This window comes from Anabrus simplex, chromosome 7 (assembly GCF_040414725.1).
Source record: "Anabrus simplex isolate iqAnaSimp1 chromosome 7, ASM4041472v1, whole genome shotgun sequence".
NCBI lineage: Eukaryota > Metazoa > Arthropoda > Insecta > Orthoptera > Tettigoniidae > Anabrus > Anabrus simplex.
The window spans coordinates 280666285-280689030 of NC_090271.1; the positions used below are offsets into that span (position 1 = coordinate 280666285).

At 38.8% G+C, this 22746-nt stretch overlaps 1 protein-coding gene across 1 annotated transcript in view; it reads left to right on the plus strand.

Annotated features, from left to right (window-relative positions):
- LOC136877557 (targeting protein for Xklp2) overlaps positions 1-22746 on the plus strand; it is a 238789-nt gene that overhangs the window by 14491 nt on the left and 201552 nt on the right. Inside the window, exons 2-3 of the mRNA XM_067151698.2 lie at positions 12404-12544; positions 21659-21729. Of these exons, the coding sequence (XP_067007799.2) occupies positions 12404-12544; positions 21659-21729 (212 nt within the window). The remainder of the gene's footprint in view (positions 1-12403; positions 12545-21658; positions 21730-22746) is intronic.

A 22746-nucleotide genomic window follows, 5' to 3' on the forward strand; every position in this document is an offset into this window, starting at 1 on the left:
TTCCTTCATAGCTTTTATGGCGGATGTTATTCTTTCCTCGACATGTCATGAAAATGTTTCCTTGCATTTCTGGTACGGTATTCCACAAACCTACTATGCTGGCATTGCAGGGGGTGAGGTGATATTCCATGTGGCGCGTCCCAGGTGGCGGATAGTGGGGGTCCTAACCTGCTAGCCGGCGGACATGAACAAAATAAAATGGCTTTTGCAGACCAAATACAACCCCCTGTGGGTGGGGGACGCAGGCGAAGAATACACCCACGGTATCCCCTGGTTGTCGTAAGAGGCGATTACAAGGGACGACAGATTAATGAAGCATGAGACTACTTGTGATTAGTACCATCACACGGTGAATACCATGGCTCGCCTTGACTTGTGAGTAGTTCCACTATGTTAGGTACACAATAGGTTTGTGATTAGTAGCAGCAGAGATTGGTTCACAATGGGTTTACAGTACTTGTGGTTAGTACCACTCTGTGCGTGCATAAGAAAAGGGACCACTTCTCAGTCAATAGTTATCGAAATAATTGTAAAAAAACCACTCAAGTAAGTAATATGTAGAATTTTTGTTTTTGATGCCTATGTATTGCTTAGACCGTCTTCTTTTCACTGTGTGAATTCAAAAGCCCTCTGAAAATAATCACTGCTAAAACATGAGGTTTATTTAATACTCAGAAAAGGGACTACCTTTTGCATCGTAAGCAAGGCTCCGCACACTTACTTGCTTGTGCTCACAGCTGCGCAAACATAAGATGACTTGGATATCATATTTTATAATAAATCAACCCTAGCTGGGCACTTGTAAAGGTAATAGTTTTCATGAACATCCATCCTATCTGCTCCAAACATTTCCAATACTGATGCAGTCTTTGTGCATCTTATAGTGTGGAGAAGTGTAGTGTTTTTATTATTATTATTATTATTATTATTATAGTTGTGATTTTAAGTTTATTAAAAAGTGTTAAAATAATTAGGCTACCTTCCAAAATAGTGAATAATAATTCTCATTGTCAGGGCCTAGTGATGCTGCAGATGTTATTGTAAAAGAGTTAAAACAATATGAAGACAGTGACTTACTGCCAGAAGTATCAAATGTTGTTTCAGACTACTTCAGTGCACCCCTCGGGTTTGAAAGTGAAAATTCTTTTGAGGATAGTGATTTTGAAGAAAGTGAATCTTTTGAAATTTCCACAACAGACGAGTTGCAGGAGGACTCTGCTGACGTGGTAAAACAGCCTCCTAATATACGGAGGAGGTTAAAGGGTTGTGGCTGTACAACAAACTGCACTGGTCTTTTTCTTGAAAGCTTCATTCTTCAAGATTAGAATGTAAGGAACTGGATTATAGTTGTGGATAGCATGTCAGGCACCACCACATATTAATGACGGGTGCTATCAATGCTTTAGTACGAAACCAGCCAATGACGACAGCTACTAAGAGAACAAATTGTGACAGGAAGTAAACTTCCACAACTTGTCACTTCCGAGGGCAGGAAGTGTGTCTGTCATTCTTTCTATTTGTATTTGCTTGTGACTCTAACAGGATAAAAAAATTAAAAGAATAATTCAAGAAAGAAGGGCTGCAGCCTAAAATTCACCAAAACTTATTAAAGAATTTTCAGATAAAATCCATTCCTATTGATGATTGTAAACTTGCAGTCAACTTTATAAATAATTTCAGTGAACAAAATGAACTTGTCATGCCAGGCCAGATCCCTACAAAACGAAGTTATGTCATCCTTCTCCCAAGCAGCTTGTCTAAGAAGTACGTTCATACATTATACTCTGACAGTTCTAAATCATTGGAGAGAATTCCTGTATCACTCTTGTCCTGGTATTCCATCTGGCGCACATTTTGCAGTAATATAGTAGTTCAGAACCCCAGTAAGAAAGGGATTACGATGAATTATAATTTTATTTATTATTTCTGAAGTATTTTTTAAAAATCTTCTTCTGGGTTTTTTTCCACTGAAGTCTTTCCTAGTATTAAATTAGGAAGACTTTGACCAGCTTTAGGAATCCAACCCTTTAATCCGCTCCAAATTCCCCTTCTTAATACCACCATTCTCCTTGCCTCAGGGGTAACCTTCACCTGAGCACACCAGTTTAATAGAAGGAAATTATAGTCAAGCTACTCAAAGATTTTTTTTACAATCTTATTGGGTATTTACTTCACTATTCTTCAGCAATCAAACTGTAATTGGGAAATGATCGTCCAGCTTCATGGCTAAATGGTTAGCGTGCTGGCCGTTGGTCACAGGAGGTCCCGGGTTCGATTCCTGGCATGGTCAGGAATTTTAATCATCATTGGTTAATTTCACTGGCATGGGGACTAGGTGTATGTGTCTTCATAATTTCATCCTCATCACGATGTGCAGGTCGCCTATGGGAGTCAAATCCAAAGACCTGCACCTGGCGAGTAGGGTTGGGCAGACCGGAACATTCAGTTTTTCCGCAATATTAGGAGCTTGAGGCAGTATTTCGGTACAGAGTGCCGGGACATGGGACACAGGACTGCAACTGCGTCGTAGAGAGAACTTCGAGAGGCAACATGACATGCTCCGCGTCAGCTGGAATGTGCCTGTACCGAACGTGCTGTGTCAAGGCTGCACTACGTAGATTAGTTGGCCTTGGCTGTGTCTTTGACAGTCGATACCGGCTGTGCCGCCCTGTGCTGGAGTGTAAACATTTCTTCATCCAGTTATATCTTTAATTCCAAAGCGATGACCTATATTTTTCTTGGGCTTAAAAGTTTCCTTAATGTCCAAATTAATTTTTAACGTCAATCCCCGAGAAAGTGTTGAGGGAAATTTTCAAAATATTAAAGAAGGTAAATGCACACCAGGCAAATGTTGGGGCTGTACCTTAAGGCCACGGCCGCTTCCTTCCAACTCCTAGGCCTTTCCTATCCCATCGTCGCCATAAGACCTACCTGTGTCGGTGCGACGTAAAGCCCCTAGCTTACTTTTAAAGAAGGTAAATGGAAATTGAGAGGGAAGGCATTCGAAGTGCAAAGAGCATAACAGCACGAAAGTAATTAAACCGTACGAAAGACGGTAAACTTTGCATAATGTCGCATTAGAGTCCTTTTCAGGACTTTTTACTAGAAGAAAATCGAACAGAGTGAAATGCAATTTACAGTAGAGTCTCGCTCAACCGACCTTCGCTTATCCGACACTCCGTGTTATCCGACACTGGTAGTCTTAATTTGAACTTTAGGTGGATGCAATTCTGGGACACGGGGTGTGGAGGGTGCGACTGTGGGACAAGCACTGGCAGTCATGCGGTAGGATTGTTCAAGGTAGTATTGGTTGGGTGCGGATGTTACAGTTTTCATATCCTCTGTGAGTATGGCGAGTAAACGTAAGAAAGTGATTGTTTCTGTGGAAGACAAGTAGAGTGGGTTAAAGAGACTGGACAAAGGGGAAACTCTCCGAAAAATGTTGGACGTGTTACAGTGGGCGACTGAAAACATACGAGGGAATAAATTGAAAAGTGGTGCTCTACAAGAGCAACAAGTGATGCACTGAAAATTAGAAAAAAACAATGAAAAATGTGAGTACGAAAAAGTAAGTGAAGCAGTATTTATTTGGTTCACTAAAAACCAGGAAAAGGGCTTGTCAATATCTGGCCCCATTCTGCAAGAAATGGTGGTGTATATCCAGAAGGAGTTTACTAAAGGGACCCTAATTTTACTGCTAGTGCTGGGTGGCTTGATCGGTGGAAAAAACGGTACGATATTGGGCAGCTTAATATCTGTGGAGAAAAACTGTCAGCTAAATCCGATGATGTTGTGAAATTTAAAAGACAATTTCAAGAAATAATTCTTGCTGAAGGATTAACCGGTGATCAGATTTTTAATTGTGTTGGGACTGGGCTGAATTTCAAGATGTTGACATCAAAACTCTTGCAGCCCAAGCCAAGACGTCTGCACCTGGTTACAGGCGTAGTAAGAAAAAAGTACTGCATCTACTGTACAATTGAATTAATAAGCCAATAAATAGAGTCCCGTAAAACATAGTACATAATACAGCATAGCCTTCCTGTTTGTTTTAGTTCATTTTCAAAGTTATTCCGTATTATCCGACATTTTCGGTGATCCGACGTACTCCAGGTCCCGTTTAAGTCGGATAATCGAGACTCTACTGTATGTTCTATTTTGTCTGCAAACAGACCTTCAACCGGCACAATAAGACATTTCAAACTTAAACATCCCACAGTTTTTATTTTCGTGTTCCGCTTGTATATTGTGTTCGTGAATAGAGTACTGACGAATGTTTCTTCAACTGTGCGAGTATACTTTTAATTGGTGAAAGTAACATTGTGACATTTGTAAACACCTGTACTGCCAGTGTAATCGTGACAGGTGTATTTCAGAATGACAGAGCTCGATAGCTGCAGTCTCTTAAGTGCGGCCAGTATCCAGTATTCGGGAGATAGTGGGCTCAAACCCCACTGTCGGCAGCCCTGAATGTGATTTTCCGTGGTTTCCCATTTTCACACCAGGCAAATATTGTACCTTAATTGAGGCCACGGCTGCTTCCTTCCCACGCCTAGCAGTCTCCTATCCCATCGTCTCAATAAGACCTAACTGTGTCGATGCGACATAAAGCAAATTAATAATAATAATAATAATAATAATAATAATAATAATAATAAAAATATTTCGGAATGAATGAAAACATTCTTATTCTAAAAAGAAAATTTAGACATGATTTTTTGGGTGAGTATTTCATTCAGAGTTCCGACTGCTTTCTCGCGTGCCGTGAAGTTTTATCCTGGCCCTAATTGCTCACAATGCAGGTCAATACATTCAACTGGTGAAAATATTCTTGAATTAGTTACTTTTAAACACCTCCACTGCCATTGTAACCGTGTTGTGTATTTCATATTGACCGGAAAAATCTTAACCTAAAAGCAGCTCTTGAATATGATTATTGGGCACGAATTTGTGTTCAGACTGTTTGTTCATGTTCCGTGCAGCTTTATGCTGGACATAGCCGTAACTACACATAGGCACACACCACACAGCACGTTCCGTACAGGCACATTCCCGCTGGCGCGGAGCATGTAATGTTGCCTCTCGAAGTTCTCTCTGCACTACGCAGTTACAGTCGCGCGTCCCGTGCGCCCACTGCACAGTTCAGCTAGTAGGCGAAGGGCAGTGCATAGTGGCGCTTCTGACGGGACAGCGAGTCAGTGTCTCTGTCTCACTTGAGAATGTTTCGGAACAAATGACACTCGTATTCTGGAACAGCGGAACATAACTGTGTACCGAAACAGGGACGTAGTGCCCAACACTACTGGTGAGTCAAACATGTCCTTAGACACTCCTGGCACTAAAAGCCATACATCATTTCATTTTTCAGGGAAACTATCAATTATGGATGAGGAGGAAAAAGGAATCTGATGGAGAAGGCTATACAACATCTTAACCATTTTAGTACCAGTCACTTATAAGTGGTGAATGCGAAGAATACCAGGCTAAGGTTGCGTGCACACTGAGCGCGCTTTGCATAGCGTCATGCTAAGCACAACCAGCGCTTTGTTCCTAAGCCAGGTGTTCACACCGACTGCGGTCTGCTGCGCTGAACGCCTACCTTATAGCTAAGCGAAGCGCCAGACAACGCGCAGTTTTGTTAATTGCTTAGCGTTACCTAGCTGGTTCTGAAGCTATAGAATAAGGAATTATTCATGCAGTGTTTCCAAGAGAAGAAATATGGAACCCAAGACACAAAAACTATAAAAATGTAACTGTTTTGCAAAATAAGTGGACTTAAGTATCTACAACAGTTTTATCGCATTTCTACAGTAAACATATATAGTAATATTACTTCTACTGTCACACTTTACTGGGCTTAACATTGTGGCAGGATGTAATTGCGTATGGATTTTGGTGTCGGAAGTGTCCGAGAAGAAGTTCGGCTTGGCCTAGGTAAGCTGTCTGCTCCTATGTTCGTCGGTCCTGGAACATGACACACTTTGAAATAAAATTCTATGATTAACAGAGCCCATCGCATCAATTTAGATTTTCAACCATTTGAGAGCTGCGTTATCGGTGTAGAGCTGGAACTTCCTTCCCTCCAAGTAGCCTCTGAATTTGCCCATGGCCCACGCCACGGCTAAGGCTTCCTTCTTAGCAGTGCAGTAGCGTTTTTCAGTGGGAGATGGCTTCCTGCTAGCATACTTGATGTCCCTTCCGCCGTCACTCCTCTCCTGGAATAACACTGCTCCTAAGCTGGAGTCGCTGGCGTCCGTCTGCAGGCACATCTTCCGTTGAGTCGGGATGGGCTAGACCGGGAGCGTTGCATATCGCAGCCTTAATGTCTTGGAATGCTTCTTCCTCCTTGTTAGTCCATCAGAATGGGCGGTTGTTATGGTGTACTGTAGATCGGTGAGTGGTATTGCCTTCTCTTCAAAGTGTGGCACAAAGCTGCTATACCATCCACAAGTCAAGGAACTGACGTACATGTCGCACGCGAGTGTTCAGCTTCTTCGATAGCTTGATTCTTCTCCGGTTGCCGTTCTTTGGCTTCTGATGTTCAGACATGGTCATGATATTCTATGCGAGACTGGGCGAAGTGGCACATCTCCAGTTGGCAAGTCAGTCCATGAATTTTCAGTCATTCCAGTACTTTCCTCAGATGTACAAGGTGTTCTTGAAAATTTGTGCTGTTAATTAAAATGTCGTCGAGATACACTTGGCAAAAATCTCCAACATTTCATGATAATACCATATCCATCAGCCGCATGAAGGTGGCAGAAGCATTCTTCAATCCAAAAAGGCATTACTGCAAACTGGTACAATCTCTGTGTCATGAAGGCGGTGAGTGGTCTAGAACTTTCCCTGACCTCCACTTGCCAGTATCTGGAGTTGAGATCCAGCGTACTGAAAATCCTTAGAGTATCTTTCGGGTGAGACATGGGGTAGGTCTTCTCGTTCAACCTGTGGAAGTCCACACACTGACGATACTTCCCATTCTTCTTCTTCTTCTTCTTCAGTAGGACGATAGGTGAAGCCCAGCAGGATGAAGAGGGTTCGATGAGACCTTGCCCTTCCATCTCTTGAATCTTCTGGATGACGGAAGTTGTGCTTATTCGGGTTGATTGGATATGGCCGTTGCTTGATAGATGAGGAAGGGCTGCATTCAGTGGTGTGTGTTGCCGTGGTAGTCCGTCTTACTTTATTGGTGATGATTTCCAGAAAGTCCTTTAACATATTGGAGACTGAGCCCGAGTGTGTATCAGGGTGGGATAAGAGCTCAGACTGACCGCGCCCGAGGCTAACTCGGGCCCGCGTATTTGTTATATTGTCAACACAGCCAAGACGAGAATTGGGCGGAAAGTATACATACCACTTTAAAGAACTTTTATAACAGCTATACTGTGCGTTCGTATTCTGTCGTTTTCTCGAACTTATAGCAGCTTATTTTTGCTTGAGTTTGCTTCTACACTCTGTGCTTCCAGCTGCTCAAGGCGCGCGCTTTGAGTTTTGTTTACATTGTGCGAAGTGTATAGACTTTGTTTTGTTTCTGCTATAATGATTGGATCATTGAATGAAGGTGGAATTGTATAGATTTTAGAAGAGATTTTTGATGTCAGTGGTTCAGAAGAAGAGGTAGATGATTCAGATCTAGACCCTGATTTCGAACTTCATGTTAGTGATGAAGGTATTTATAACCTATTCTATCATATTCCATCCAGGTGTGATTTTGCACTTTGTAGTTTATCTAGCTAATGTTTCATGATCTTCATATGATTGGATTTTCATTTAGAACGAAGTGATGCAAGCGATGATAATTCAAAGGTAGGGACTGATTCACATTTGCCGGGTACTTTTGGTGATTTGGATGCTTTTGCAAAGCCTGTGCAGATAAAGGAAAAGTGTAAAATGAGAAAGTAACGAGAAAAGAGGCATACTAGTGGTATCCAATGTGTTCTGAAGCACTTTGTCCGTGAATGCTTCAAACTATTCTGCACTCAAGCTTATTATGTGTAAGACTTTGTTGTCAGACTTTTTTGTTGTTGCAAAAGGCATACCATTGGAAAATGCGTAATGTGATAAGTATTCAGTAGATCTTAATGGAGCGTTTTAATCTGTAGAATAGACTTAATTTTTTGATGATTTATACGTGTTACAATTGCAACCTACCTACTATTTTCTACATTTTTTAAAAACCTTAAAAATATGGCGGTCTGCCTGCCCATATGCCACCTTAAGACACGGTCTCCAAAGTGTTAAGGTATGTCTCAGCTCCAATTCTTCACTCGGTCGAAGATGCGTTAACTGGATATCTTCCATGTCTACTTAGACATCCGTATCCTTGCGAGTCCGTAGATTGCTAGTGGCTTTACGTCGCACCGACACAGATAGGTCTTATGGCGACGATGGGATAGGAAAAGCCTAAGAGTTGGAAGGAAGCGGCCGTGGCCTTAATTTAGGTACAGTCCCAGCATTGCCTAGTGTGAAAATGGGAAACTACGGAAAGCCATCTTCAGGGCTGCTGACAGTGGGATTCGAACCCACTATTTCCCGGATGCAAGCTCACAGTCGTGTGGCCCTAACCGCATGGCCAACTCGCTTGTTAGTCCGGAGATTTCCATCGTGCCAGGCGACGCTCAGACGTCTCTTTTCCCAAAAAGACTTCACGAGTTTCATAGTCTAGGATCGCCTTCTATTCCACCAGAAAGTCATGACCTAATATGATATCAGGTATCAGGTTGTGAATCACTGCAACATCAGTTACAATAGGCATGTTCATGCACGTAGCGGTTAGTCCTTGAATGGAATAGTTTACCCCGTCCGCTGCTCCCACTACCCTTCAGAGATGGTGAGACTTAATAGGCGGTAGTAATCTGGAGATAGTCTCGTTGACAAATGAATGGCTTGCTTGGCTGTCGTGTATGGCTGAAATATTCTCGTTGCCTATCCTTAAGATGATAGCTGGGCGGGGTTGGCCTGTTTCTACTCACAATCTAGCCAATCCCTCTCCTACTTGACCAGGGTTGCTTGTCCATGGTGTCTCGAGGCACATTACTCTCCTCGGTCCCATTCCACTTCAACCCAGAATGGGCTGGCCCTAGTTATCTGACGTCAAGGCTGGGCACTTGTTCTACAGGTGTCCCACTCTTCCACACTCGTAGCACTGCGCTGGTCACTTCCGTAGCTTTGCTCTTGTGTTCCTCCTCCTGCTGGGCGATGATTCTGCGTAGATCATCAAAGGATCTTGGTTGTGATACTTTCAGTAGGGGTCGAATCTTATGGTGGAATAGCTCTGTGATGTTTGGTAAGATCTTGTTTTCGCTTCCATCCGGGTGCAGACGCTTGAAGAGTTGGTACTTCTGTAGGACGAAGGCGCTAGCTCTCATGCCAGTGGGTTGTGCCTTAGTCAGTAGCTTCCTTTTCATGGAGCTCTTCACCCCTTTGGAATTAAACTTAGAGAGGAATTCCTTTTTTTAAGTCCGTCCAGTTTAAATTTTAACCCTTCAAGTTATTCCACCAAGTAGAGGATTGCACCTTTAGTGGTGGTGTGATGAGTTACACGAAGATATCCTCTGGTAGATTAGTCCTTCCTAACAGACTGACCGATCCCTCGTTGGAGGTAGTTGGGTTATCTTTCGGTTGCCTGTGGAATTGCGGAAGGCTCTCTCTAATCACCTTCGGGTGTAGGTGTCCTGTATTGTCAGTTGGGTTTGAGGGGGTTAGAAGTGTGGCGTTATGTGCTGTTTGAGTTTATCTTCTACCGCGTGAAGGATGCTTTCCTTTATATTCTGCACAACTCCCTTGATGATCGAAAATAGGTTTTCTAATCTTTCTTCAACAGCAGAAATACGGCTCCCAAAATTTCCCTCTATGGCAGAGATACGGCTTTCAAAATTTCCCTCAATGGTAGAAATTCTCCCCTCAACCTGTTGCTTTATGCCGGAAACCTGGATTTCCACTTCCTTGAGGTTCGAGATATCCCCTTCCAGCTGTCTTACCCTACTATTGATCTGTTCAACCTGTCCCAGTTTTGACCTGATGTCTGATATCTGCTGCGTTAATCGATTGGTGACGTTGCTAATTTGTGATTAAATTTTGTCATCTACCGGTGAAATTTTCCTTTCTAGGTCCTGGTCTACTTTGTAGACCTGCGTGTACACTCGGTATTTGTCCGGTTAAAACTGTATTAGCTTGAGAAATTTCGTCTGAAATTTTGTTATTTATTTTCGAAATTTTGGACATGTATAAAGAATGGGAAAGGAACAGGTTGCAAGAAGGGAATTGGAAAGAGACCAATTGGAAGACTGAAAAGGTGGATGGATCTGATTTGGAAGGACATTAGAGAAGCTGGATTGGATGTGGCAGAAGTAATGGAGCAGGAAATGTGGAAGGACAGAAAGGAGTGGAGGAGGCTTATTAACCACACCTGGGTGACTGGAGTGGGGCATTGATGGCGATGATGATGATGACGACGACGACTTTCGAAATTTGATCTGCAATCTGACCTGTTAGGCCATAATTGACTTCTGAAATTTTGTCTTTCAGTTTGTCATGTACTTTCAAAATGCTGTCAAGGTGGAGTTGAATGTCTGTATCATGCTCGTTAACGTAGAGCACATTTTTGTTATATTTACCTCATAATCCGATGTTTCCTCTGGATCTTCGCCGACTTCTCCGTACAAACAGGCCCGTCAAGGTCCTGCATTGGATTGAGAACTTTCTGGTTTCACAACAATACTTCTGTCAGTGCCGTTAACACGATCCACGTGCTTAATTACTTCATAATTAATTGTTTACTTTATGAAAACTGATGCTACAGGCCACTACTGAGCTACATATTATCAACAGAGGAACAATGTTTTATGTCAACTTTTAGACGTCAACATTCATCCAGTGTTTATTCACGCCATGCTCAAGACTTTTAGGCATTGCACAGTGACAGACTTTTTAAACCATTTGTTACTGTTTTTTCGCTTCTATTTTATTATTCAACCATCAAGTTCCTAACTTGTAAATTTTGTAAGAATGACTTTTAAGCACCATCACGCATATTTCATCCAATTAATGTCATTTTATTACTAATGGTCTATATTTTGTATTATAATATATATAATCTTCGTTCATTTGACCTATTGTGGCTGATGTGTCCAAAGACATCGAAACCGGTTCCTAATAAAAATGTTCTGATCTTGAATTAGTAACATACTTTGTATTGATATAAGGTGGATCATTTGTACTCCTCTTTATTGTATGACAATAACAAACCATTGTCATTTTTACACCCCCCTCCCTGTGGGTTGGACGAAGAATACACCTATGGTATCCCCTGCCTGTCGTTAAGAGGCAACTAAAAGGGGCAACCAAGGGGTGATCGAATTAGAACCATGAGACTACTTGTAATTAGTACCACTATGTTAGGTACACTATAGGTTTGTGTTTAGTAGCGGCTGTGAATCAGGGCGAGTTTTACAGTACCTGTGATTAATACTACTATATGAGGGACACCATGGGTCTGCCTTGCCTATGATTAGTACGCACTATGTGAGGAACACCACAGGATAGTCGTTACATTTCGTCTCATTTCGTCTCATTTCGTACCATTAGGGGCTGATAACCTGGATGTTGGGCCCCTTTAAACAAGCGTCATTTTTACAACAGGTAAATTTGACTGATGTAATGTTTTTTATGTTGTGAATATGAAATAATTCATGCTGACATGATCTTATTTGAGGAACATAGAGTTAATTGTGATGTAACAGATCCAAAAAATCTATTTGCCCTGTTAAGATTTTCCTTAACATTTGCACAGAAATGGTCAGTATGATTTTTAAGAAAGAAAATCAAAATCTATTCCTCAATAACTGGATTTTGTATGTTGGAAAAAAAATGGAAGGTTTTGTAGTAAAAATAACTTAGGAACTTATTTTGTACAATTTCAATAGCATTCAGTTGCTGCTTTGTGTGAGTTCCAAATAAATGCAGATTATTCCAGTATGCTCCTTACTAAGGTAACAAATCATTTATTCAGTACAGAAGGCTGAATAAAAGGTCTAATTTCTTACCAAAAATCCTAGCTTTTGGTTTGCATCCTTCATTATTTAATTGATATGATCATGAAAAGTTTACTTGCTGTAAAATGTTATACCTAGATCCTTAAACATTAAAACATCCACTCTTGCCCCCATGTACTGTATATAATATGCTGTTGTTGTCCCTCTTCCCTTCTGCGAAGTAATTTAATTTACATTTGCTATTATTCCAAGCCAGTTTATTAATATCACATCAAGAAATTACATCATTGTCCTTTTGTAACTCAGCCTGGTCTTTGTAGTTGATAATGTAAAGAAGTAAACAGTGGCAAATATTATGTGGTAGATCATGAATTAGAATTAAAAACAAGGATTTTTAAAATGTATTTCAGATATCAACATGAAGTTGCAAGATCTTAAGATGGAACCAGACGATCATGAGAATGAAACATCAGTCAAACCATCAACACACATGAACTTTGATGGGCATGCTATTGTGAAACAAGAGAAAATTACGCCTAATGTTCAAACAGGTAATGTATGAAGGTTGGAAAACTATTTCAACATCAGGTTGTTTATTAAGTTTTTTTGTTGTTGTCGTTTAATTTCATTTGAATTTTCAATATGTGATTATTACACAATTCAAGGCTGCATCACAGGGTGCCCGTCCACCCTTTCCTCAGCCACTTGGGGTTTTGCTTCAAATTGAGAACATGGAGGGAGAGTCATCTTCTTATTTGATGTATTAGAACAGGGCCTCTGAAACGCCCAAAATCTCACGCGTGCAAACTGTGGTGCAGAGTTCCTGTGCACAGTGCATCGGTCCCACTCAGCTCGGATCTACACTTCATCTCTGGGCTGCTCGGCTCAACTGGGCTTGGATTTGGAGTGCTACGGAGCAAGTGAAGAAGAGGGAGACAGGAGGAGCGAGCAAGACAGGCGTTGGGGAAAGAGAGACAGTGCTATTGCTCCAAATCGAGGAGTGGGGCTCTGCACTCTGGTCAACCAAGCAAAGTCGTCTTTTGCACCGTGCACAGTGCATGCACCCTGAGAGGCCCTTTGCTAAATTCTTTATGTAGTTTTATTCTATCTTTAATTTATTAGGGGAGAGTGGACTATAAACTAATAGGGATATTAGATAAAAAACAGGCGACTTTAGATAAAAAGCTAGGACAGCTAAAAAATTCCCAGTCACGATCACCAAAACAGATTACAAACACACCTAATAAGACTCCAACACATACCAGTAATACTAAAATAATATATTTGACTAATATACAATTTACAGGTAGGGAAATGGAGCTCCTTAGTAAAGGCCCGAAACACAACTGGCCTAACAAGATGAAGGAAATAGATATCATTAACCCAGTGGCAGAGGTGGAAACAAACATTGCTAAACTCTCAAATGAAATACACAATGACATTAGAGCAAAAATAAAGAAGAAAAAAATAGGCTAGCAAAGGAACTCAATACTAAATTTGATCCTAATCAACATAAGTTAATACAGACCACAAAAACAAAAATAGAAAATAACATTTTGGTTACTGAGGCTGATAAAGGAGGTTCAATAGTACTAATGGACAAAGATATGAATGTTAAAAAAACAGAAGAGTTCTTCAATGATAATAATTACACAATAGTTCTAAAGGATCCCTTAATAAGAATACAACAAAATTTAAAATCTTTAATTAAGAAACCAACTTTTTTATTTAATGAACAGGACCAACAGAAACTTGTTAACATGAACCCTAGCATACCATTAGCTAGAGCCTTACCCAAAGTACACAAAAAAAGACATCCCTATCCGACCTATTATTAATTCTTCGATTTGTGTAGTGAGGTCGGGATTTAAGTTGTTATTTATTTCTTTTACTAAAGTTGGAAGTTTCTTTTTAACCTCGAATCTTGTATCATTTTGCCAACCAGGCTAATAATAAGATTAAGAACAGATTCATTAATCTTAAGGTTAAGATTGGTAAGATCGCGAAAGACTTATGGTTTTTAAAAGAATGCTTAAAATCCAACCTAGTACCAAAGTTTTTGAAATCTGTACAAAGACTAAACTTATCTATGCCAAATTTAGTAGACACTCAAAACAAAGTAAACGAAATCTGGCTAAAGAGCAAAATACAAACACATTACAGAAAAAAGTCGTTTTTAAACTTACAACTTTATCGTACACACTTAGAAATCTCTGAGCTTTTAACCCCATTAGAATGGCAATCAGTACAACAATTTACTAATGACAAACTCGTTGGTATATTAGAAAAGAAACAAACTCTAGAAAACAAAATATCACATTTAAGAGAGAACAAAACAAAATCCAAAAAACGTAATACAAGAATAAAATAGACTAACTCGGACCTTAAAAACATCCCAACCACTGTAAATTTGTCAGATATCACCTTTACGGATAGTGAAATGAGCTTACTGAATAAAGGATCAAAATTTAATTGGCCTAACCATCATCAAATAGAAGACGTAATAACCACTGTAGCTGAAGTAGAATCTAATATAGGGAAATTACCTTTAGAATCGCAAAATGATACAAGATTCGAGGTTAAAAGAAACTTCCAACTTTAGTAAAAGAAATAAATAACTTAAATCCCGACCTCACTAAACAACAAATTAATCTAAAAAGCCACCTAATCGATACTTTATTTCTTTTGCCTTTGGCAAACTTAAAAATACATTAACAAACACAGTACATGTTTCGACCACTTAGTGGTCATCTTCAGCTGTATATAAAAAAATCTTAGATGATAACATTTAAAAGCAAGCACATTGGATCTTAAAACTATATCCCATGGGAATCCAAAAACTATTGTTCTAGATGCTTTAAATGAAATGGAAGATTGGGGGGGGGGGGGGGCGTTGGGGGTAAGGAGATTTATGTGAATGAAACTTAAATTACAGTATCGTTTACAATTGTTAAAAAAAAACTTAAATGATGAAAAACATATTTAAAATATTTAAAAGCGTCTATGGTAAAATTCTTTTTGATAACATTAGGTGGCGTGAATAAAAAGTTCGTGTTTGTAATAATCTTCAGGCATATGTGAGAAAAATAATAACTTAATTAAAATTCGCGTCTGTGGTGATGTTAAACACTTTGTTTTTAATAAACATACTTTAAAATATTCTAAAGTGTCTATGGTAAGGCACTTATTCAAAAACACTTGTGCTTGAATGAAAGTTGATGTCATATGCAACAGTCTTCAGGTATTTATTGTTTATATTTAATAACTTCCTTGAGTGATATTCTTGTGGTTAAAAGGCCGTGTTGACTGTTTAACTTCCGAGAATTGCTCTTCGGAATGTGATAAAAGAAATTGTGTTAGTCGTTTAACTTGCTAAAAGCCTGTGGTGGCTTCTGTTAGGTCGTGCACGAAGGCAGTTCTCCAAGGCAACGCGGATTAAACATTTGCCAGATAAGATCGTGAGGCAAGCTGCCCGAATCAGATCGCCATTTTATATAACAGAAGCCACCACAGGCTTTTAGCAAGTTAAACGACTAACACAATTTCTTTTATCACATTCCGAAGAGCAATTCTCGGAAGTTAAACAGTCAACACGGCCTTTTAACCACAAGAATATCACTCAAGGAAGTTATTAAATATAAACAATAAATACCTGAAGACTGTTGCATATGACATCAACTTTCAATCAAGCACAAGTGTCTTTGAATAAGTGCCTTACCATAGACACTTTAGAATATTTTAAAGTATGTTTATTAAAAACAAAGTGTTTAACATCACCACAGACGCGAATTTTAATTAAGTTATTATTTTTCTCACATATGCCTGAAGATTATTACAAACACGAACTTTTTATTCACGCCACCTAATGTTATCAAAAAGAATTTTACCATAGACGCTTTTAAATATTTTAAATATGTTTTTCATCATTTAAGTTTTTTTTAAACACAATTGTAAACGATACTGTAATTTAAGTTTCATTCACATAAATCTCCTTACCCCCAACCCCCCCCCCCCCCAATCTTCCATTTCATTTAAAGCATCTAGAACAATAGTTTTTGGATTCCCATGGGATATAGTTTTAAGATCCAATGTGCTTGCTTTTAAATGTTATCATCTAAGATTTTTTATATACAGCTGAAGATGACCACTAAGTGGTCGAAACATGTACTGTGTTTGTTAATGTATTTTTAAGTTTGCCAAAGGCAAAATAAAGTATCGATTAGGTGGCTTTTTAGATTAATTTGTTGATTATACTCATCGATACGGCCATGAAGTGGACAGCTTGCAATACTCACTAAACAAATCAAAGAATTAAAGACTAAAATCACTGAAAGCAATATAATAGTAACCTATTATTAATTGTCGGAATAGTCCATCTTACAAGGTATCTAAGTACATCCATAAATTCCTTTAAAAAAAAAAACAAAAAAAAAAAAAACAACCCAACCACTGTTTTTAATCATAAACAACCTTTGAAGAACTCTGTCAACTTAAAAAAAAAACAAAAAAAAAACCCACTGTTTTTAATCATAAACAACCTTTGAAGAACTCTGTCAACTTTTGCAATGTTTTAAATAAGTTTACCTTGAAACCTAATCAAGTAATGTGCTCATTCGACGTAATCGATATGTATCCTACATCCCAGTGAAAGAAACTCTTGAAATTATTTACAATAACATCTCCAAACACAGTGGCCTTAATAAACTGGAAGTGAATGAGTTTATAACGGTTCTGAAATTTGCATTGGGCAACAACTTTTTTTCGTTTAACGGTAAAATTTTCCAACGAAGTGGACTGACAATGGGAGACCCTAAATCTGGTATCATGGCGGACATATACATGGACATGATTGAACACACGAAGATAAAAGAAAAAAAATCGGAGGCATAAATTTATGGTTAAGATTTGTGGACGACACATTCGTTATTATTGACAAAGACATCACTAATAGTAATGATAGTAGAAAGCTTAAACAGGATTGACCCTAACGTAAAATTTACAAAAGAGTCTAATAAATCATTGAATTTTTTGGACATAACGGTCACAAGATTAAATAACACTTTAGAATTCCAGATGTATAGGAAACCAACATATGCTCCAATAACCATAAACAACTCATTACATCCCAGTTCACAAAAACAGGCATCTTTTTATAGTTTGGTTTATAGATTTGAGAATTCCACTCTCCCCTAATAAATTAAAGATAAAATTAAACTGCATAAAGAATTTAGCAAAATTAAATGGTTTTATAGTCGAGATGGTCAATCGCCTAGTTTAATAAAATTAGAAATAAGCTGTCTACAAATCTAATACCAGACAGAACTAAAGAAACCAAATATGCCACGTTTACGTATACTAACCAGACAATTCACCAAATCACGAATACGTTCAAGAAACACGGTGTGAACATAGCTTTTAGAACTCGTAATACGAATCAAAGTATATTTTTTAATCACGGCAAAATTAATCAGGGAAACCATAGTTACTCGAAATCAGGAGTTTATAGATTGAAATGCTCAGAATGCGGGTTTTCTTATATTAAATAAATGGGGAGAAGCTTTTTTACGAGGTACATGGAGCATTTTAACACCGAAAAAATACTCGGCCATGAATATGCACATGAAAGAGACAGGACACCATTTTACTTCCATAGAAAAATATTTGATGATAATTAGGAGTATGGAAAAAGGTAAGCTATTGAATGAACTGGAAAGCCTTTATATATTTAGATCAGAATTATAATAAGGATACAAATTTCAATGATGTTACGGAAGTCAAAAGTCCCTTATACGAATTAACACCCAAGTTACTCAATACTGTTAAATCAGATCAGAAAGGAATCCAACAGATGTTTAAGTTGTTAAATACAAAGGCTTATACCTCTCCTCCAAACGTTAAGCATGCTTCCGTCACTCGCAAGAATGCTCCGCCTATACCGCCAATGACGCATAAGGGTCCGCCTATCCCCTCTGCCCTGCCAAAGTCACCATTACCTTTTATCCCCTCTCCAAACGTTAAACAAGCTTCCGTCATTCGTAAAAGAGCCCCTCCTATACCGGCAATGACGCAGAAAAATCCGCCCATCCCCTCTCCCACTCTAGGTTCCCCACCACCTCTGTCACACAAATACAGTGCTAAGAGCCGAACTGGCAGACAGGTTAGCAACTCCGAATCAGCAGGACGTACCTATCATCTCAATAATAAGCAAGTTTCCCATTTAAATGTGATCAGTTAGGAAAGTCACACACTCATAATATTACATTTCCCCTTTCTCTTTTACAGATTCCACTATCTGTACAAATTGGTCAGAGGTTAAGTACGACGTTCTATACCTCGCAAATTTGTGTAACATGGCACATGCTTACGACCAGCATTTGTAAACAAGTTAAACATCATTTTCAAGTAGAGCCCACATTTGACTCCTGCATAAGTTCTACGTCCTGCCTATTATGTTTAAAGCAATAAGGATCATTGTGTTTTCACAATTTACCTTGTGGGCACTCTATTTTAACTTACATTCTGGAAACACTACATCCCATAAGTTGCATTTTAATTTTTGTTTTTCCGTAGGAATGATGTTCACCTTGGTGCTGTTTTTATAGAAAAACCATTTACTACTGTTTTTAAGATGAAGATTCAATAATAGTTTCAACACAAGGTTTTGAATGGACATTATGGTAATTTTAGATGTTCATGTTATCACATTTTTTAAGTGTTTTAATGTTGTATTTTAGATGTGATGTAATTGGATTTATAGACTACTGTAATTTTAATTTTGACTATTGTCTTTTTAATATGTTTACAACTGTTCACGAACATCATTTTAAGAATAAAATTAATGGCTGAAGATGCTCTTTATAAGAGCAAAACGTGTCCCTTAGAAGAATTAATTGTATGAAAATGTAAACACCAATAAAGGTGATTTGTATTGAATAGGTGGATAAGAAATACTTGTTATAATAATTGCTGTGACTATCAGAACTCTCTGCAAACTGCAACACTTTGTCTTTGTTCTCATTAGGTCCCACACTGTTGTCACACCCACACCGAACTCTGATGCTAAATTTGAGACTAGTTCACCTTTCTTTAACCGTTCGATTATATTAACTTTATTTTGTATGTTTAAAACTACAAGTTTTCTTTTTACTGCAGATTTTGATCTCAATATTTCTCAGCTGTTAGAACGGAAAATAAATGTTAAACTTTATCAGTCACTCTCACATTTCCTTACTTTGCACTACAGGACAGTATGTAGTCTACCTGTCGACTAAAAGCAGAGGTTGGCTACGATGGACCGCTAGGCTGGTTTCCGATTCCTGTGCATTGCGAAATATTTACGATGCAGTAGCTTGTGGTGAAAAAATTCAACCTTGACAGAGAACGACATGAAAGATCTACGTACGGTACTCGGAGATGTCAGATCAAAAATTAGATGTTGGCTTTTCAGGTGTTTGCTCTATTAACCAGCATTTCGTCTTAGGTCTGACACTAGACTCGTCAGAGTCCCGTATGCAGTTATCAGACTGTGCCACATAAGAGGCTTCTGATAAGTTCACCTGCATACACCCCAGCATCAGTGGGTAGGGTCCTACGCATCCCACTCTGACGAGTCTAGTGTCAGACCTAAGACGAAATGCTGGTTAATAGAGCAAACGCCTGAAAAGCCAACATCTAATTTTTGATCTGATTTTTGATATGCTCTATTGGTGGAAAAATATCTAATTCCCTCCATGGGAATTTAGAATTACCACTCGGAGATGTTACAAGCTACTAAATAAATTGTACTGGAGGTATTCTGAAGTATCATTCTACGCTCTGTGGGCTGGGAGAGGGCACATTACAGTATATTATTCGTCAACAATGGTATAGATAATAAAGTTTGTAACTGTTGAATTTGAATAGCATCCCTCTTCTTTCGTAACAGTTAAAAGTTAAATAATTTTACACAACATAAAATTACGTAGTAAAAAAATGTATGAAGTCTCGTCTCCAATGCCGATTGCCAGTCTTTGTGCGTGTACATACAGTAGTTACTGTACGTTAAGACCGTGGACTCAGGAGTCAGAGTTAATGTACAGTAGCTCCAAAACAGAATACTGTATCAAGATAACCTTGATGTAAGAGCCGGGCTGAGTGGCTCGGATGGTTGAGGCGATGACCTTGTGATCCTAATTTGGCAAGTTTGATCCTAGCTCAGTCCAGTTGTTTTTGAAGTTGCTCAAATACGTCAGCCTTGTATCTGTAGATTTACTGGTATGTAAAAGGACTCCTGCGAGACAAAATATTGGCACCTCGGCGTCTCCAAAAACTGTCACAGTGGTTAGTGGGACGTAAAACCAATATTATTATTATTATTATTATTATTATTATTATTATTATTATTATTATTACTATTATGACATCAAGAGTATGTTCACTCCGTTTTGGAGCGACTGTACATTGCTTTTAAAAAAATTGAGATTTTTTTTTTGGCGACGGATAATCCGCAGAATGGTTAATTGAGGGACGGATAATCAAGATTTTACTGTAGTTTTGACAGACTAAAGGACCTAACTGTTGTCCCATACGAGGTGAGAAGTCCATTGAAAGCTTTCTGTTTCTAATAGCTTCAATATCCACATTTACCCACTGACTTCTCATGTCCTGCAGTTGTTTTCATTTTTTGCATTGAAATCACCCACTAACACTAGCCTGACCTTGTTGCTGGCCCTGACTGCATCAGTTAGTTCTTCATAAAATTTGTTTACATCATCCATATATGCTCCCTTACATGGTGCATACACAGATGTTTCTAGTTGTAATTGTACTAACTACCAAATGTATCTACATCTAAAAATTAAACTGGGCTCTACTGAATGCATGCCTGCGTGGGTCACGTATGTCAGCTTGCATTTGGGAGAGAGTGGGTTTGAACCCCACTGTCAGCAGCCCTGAAGATTGTCTTCCATGGTTTCCCATTTTCACACCAGGCTGTATCTTAATCAAGGCCATGGTCCCTTCCTCCCACCTCCTAGCCCTCCCCTATCCGATCATGGCCGTAAGACCTATTGTGTTGGTGCCATGTAAAGCAAATTGTAGAAAAAATATAATGAACTGGGCTCTAACAAAATTATTCAGAGATTTTGAAAATGTATTTACTGGTACTTTGCTTGAATGGTATGTGCTGAAAGTGGAGGTTTGTTGATCTAAACAACTGTATGCATGGTTCATTTTAGGAAGTAAAATAATAGTATTGCAAATTATAAACTTGGTAGATACTGCTTTTCATTGCAGTTGGTCTAGTTGAACCAAACGAGTTCCACGTTAATGTTAAAGACCAGGGCAACTTGATAACTAGTCTTACATCATCATTGGCTTCTCAGCAAGGTGGCTGTGGCTCAATTTCTGACCAGTGCATGTGCAATTTTTGAAATTGTCATGTTTTTGTGGTTCGAATTCCATGTGAAGCAAGTGTTGTAGATATGATCACATTGTCAACATTGGCTTAAAACTGCAGGCTGCTGCTTTGCTTGCTTGCACACTTGTTATAGGCCACAAAAACAAGTCCAGAATTTATTGACTTCTGCTTCTTTTAACTGCATAGTGCATCCCAATTTTTCTTTATTCCGCTCTGCTGTATCAAGAGTTAATTTCTTATCTTATGTACTGTTCCATATTTCTTCTAGTTAAACACCCGAATGCATTGAAAGAGGTGTCTGCAAACGTCATGAAGAGCAAGGATGGGCCAAATTTAAAGGTATTGTGTATTTTATGTTTTTATGGAATAAATTAAGTGCAGTACTGTACCATATTTACTTGTCTATAACACCCCCACCCTTAATTTTTGATTGTTGTTGGGGAAAAGATTATTGAAAAAAGGAATTGTGGGGGTGGGGTTCATTTTAAAGTTGAATGTGTTAGAATATGTTGTAGAAAGTGGCGTGAGAGCAGAGAGTCATAAATACATGGCGTATCTAGAGACAAACTATTAGACAAATGAAAAAAATCCTTCCACAGTGTGAAGAAAGGAAAATGTGGGCATATTGGGCTGATTTGCTTTTCTAGAGATAATACAAGGGACTTGCTTGTTTGAGACTTAAACAAGCAACAGTCCTTTAACTATCAAGTTCACTACAATTCATTTAAAGTTAAAAACTTCATGATTGTTCCGTATTGAATAGAGAAATAAGAAGATGTAAAATATTATAGGGAAGGATCCACCTTTCAATACTCCGTAGTAAGTTGAACTAAAAAGTAGTTACAACCTTCCCTATAATATTTTACATCTTCTTACAATTCTTTTCCCTGGAATTATAGGTCACTTCGACTACGTCTATATCAGAATAACTTGTCCCGATCGTTGGAGGGTGACTACATCTATATCAGAATTACTAGTTCTGATCGTCAGGGGGCTGTCACTTACATAAACTGCCAAGTAAGCATACACAATGGTGACACTAAAATGTAGGTTTTGTGTGTTTTTTGCGGATAATTGTTGCTTTAATTCAGATAAGTTTTCAGAAACTGAGATAGTAAAAGGCAACAACTGGGAAGGAAGTCGTGGACATCTTAACAGCCCCAGTATTTGTCTGGTGTAAAAATGGGGAAACTACGGAAAACAATTTTCAGGGCTGCCGATGGTGCATTTCGAACCTGTGATCTCCAGAATTCAAGCTGCGTATATCTATATGGCTCATAAAACTCCTTCGGTTACACAGTACTCTTGTTCCATCTTCCCTTTGCTGAAGGTATTTAAATTACTCACCGTAACAAC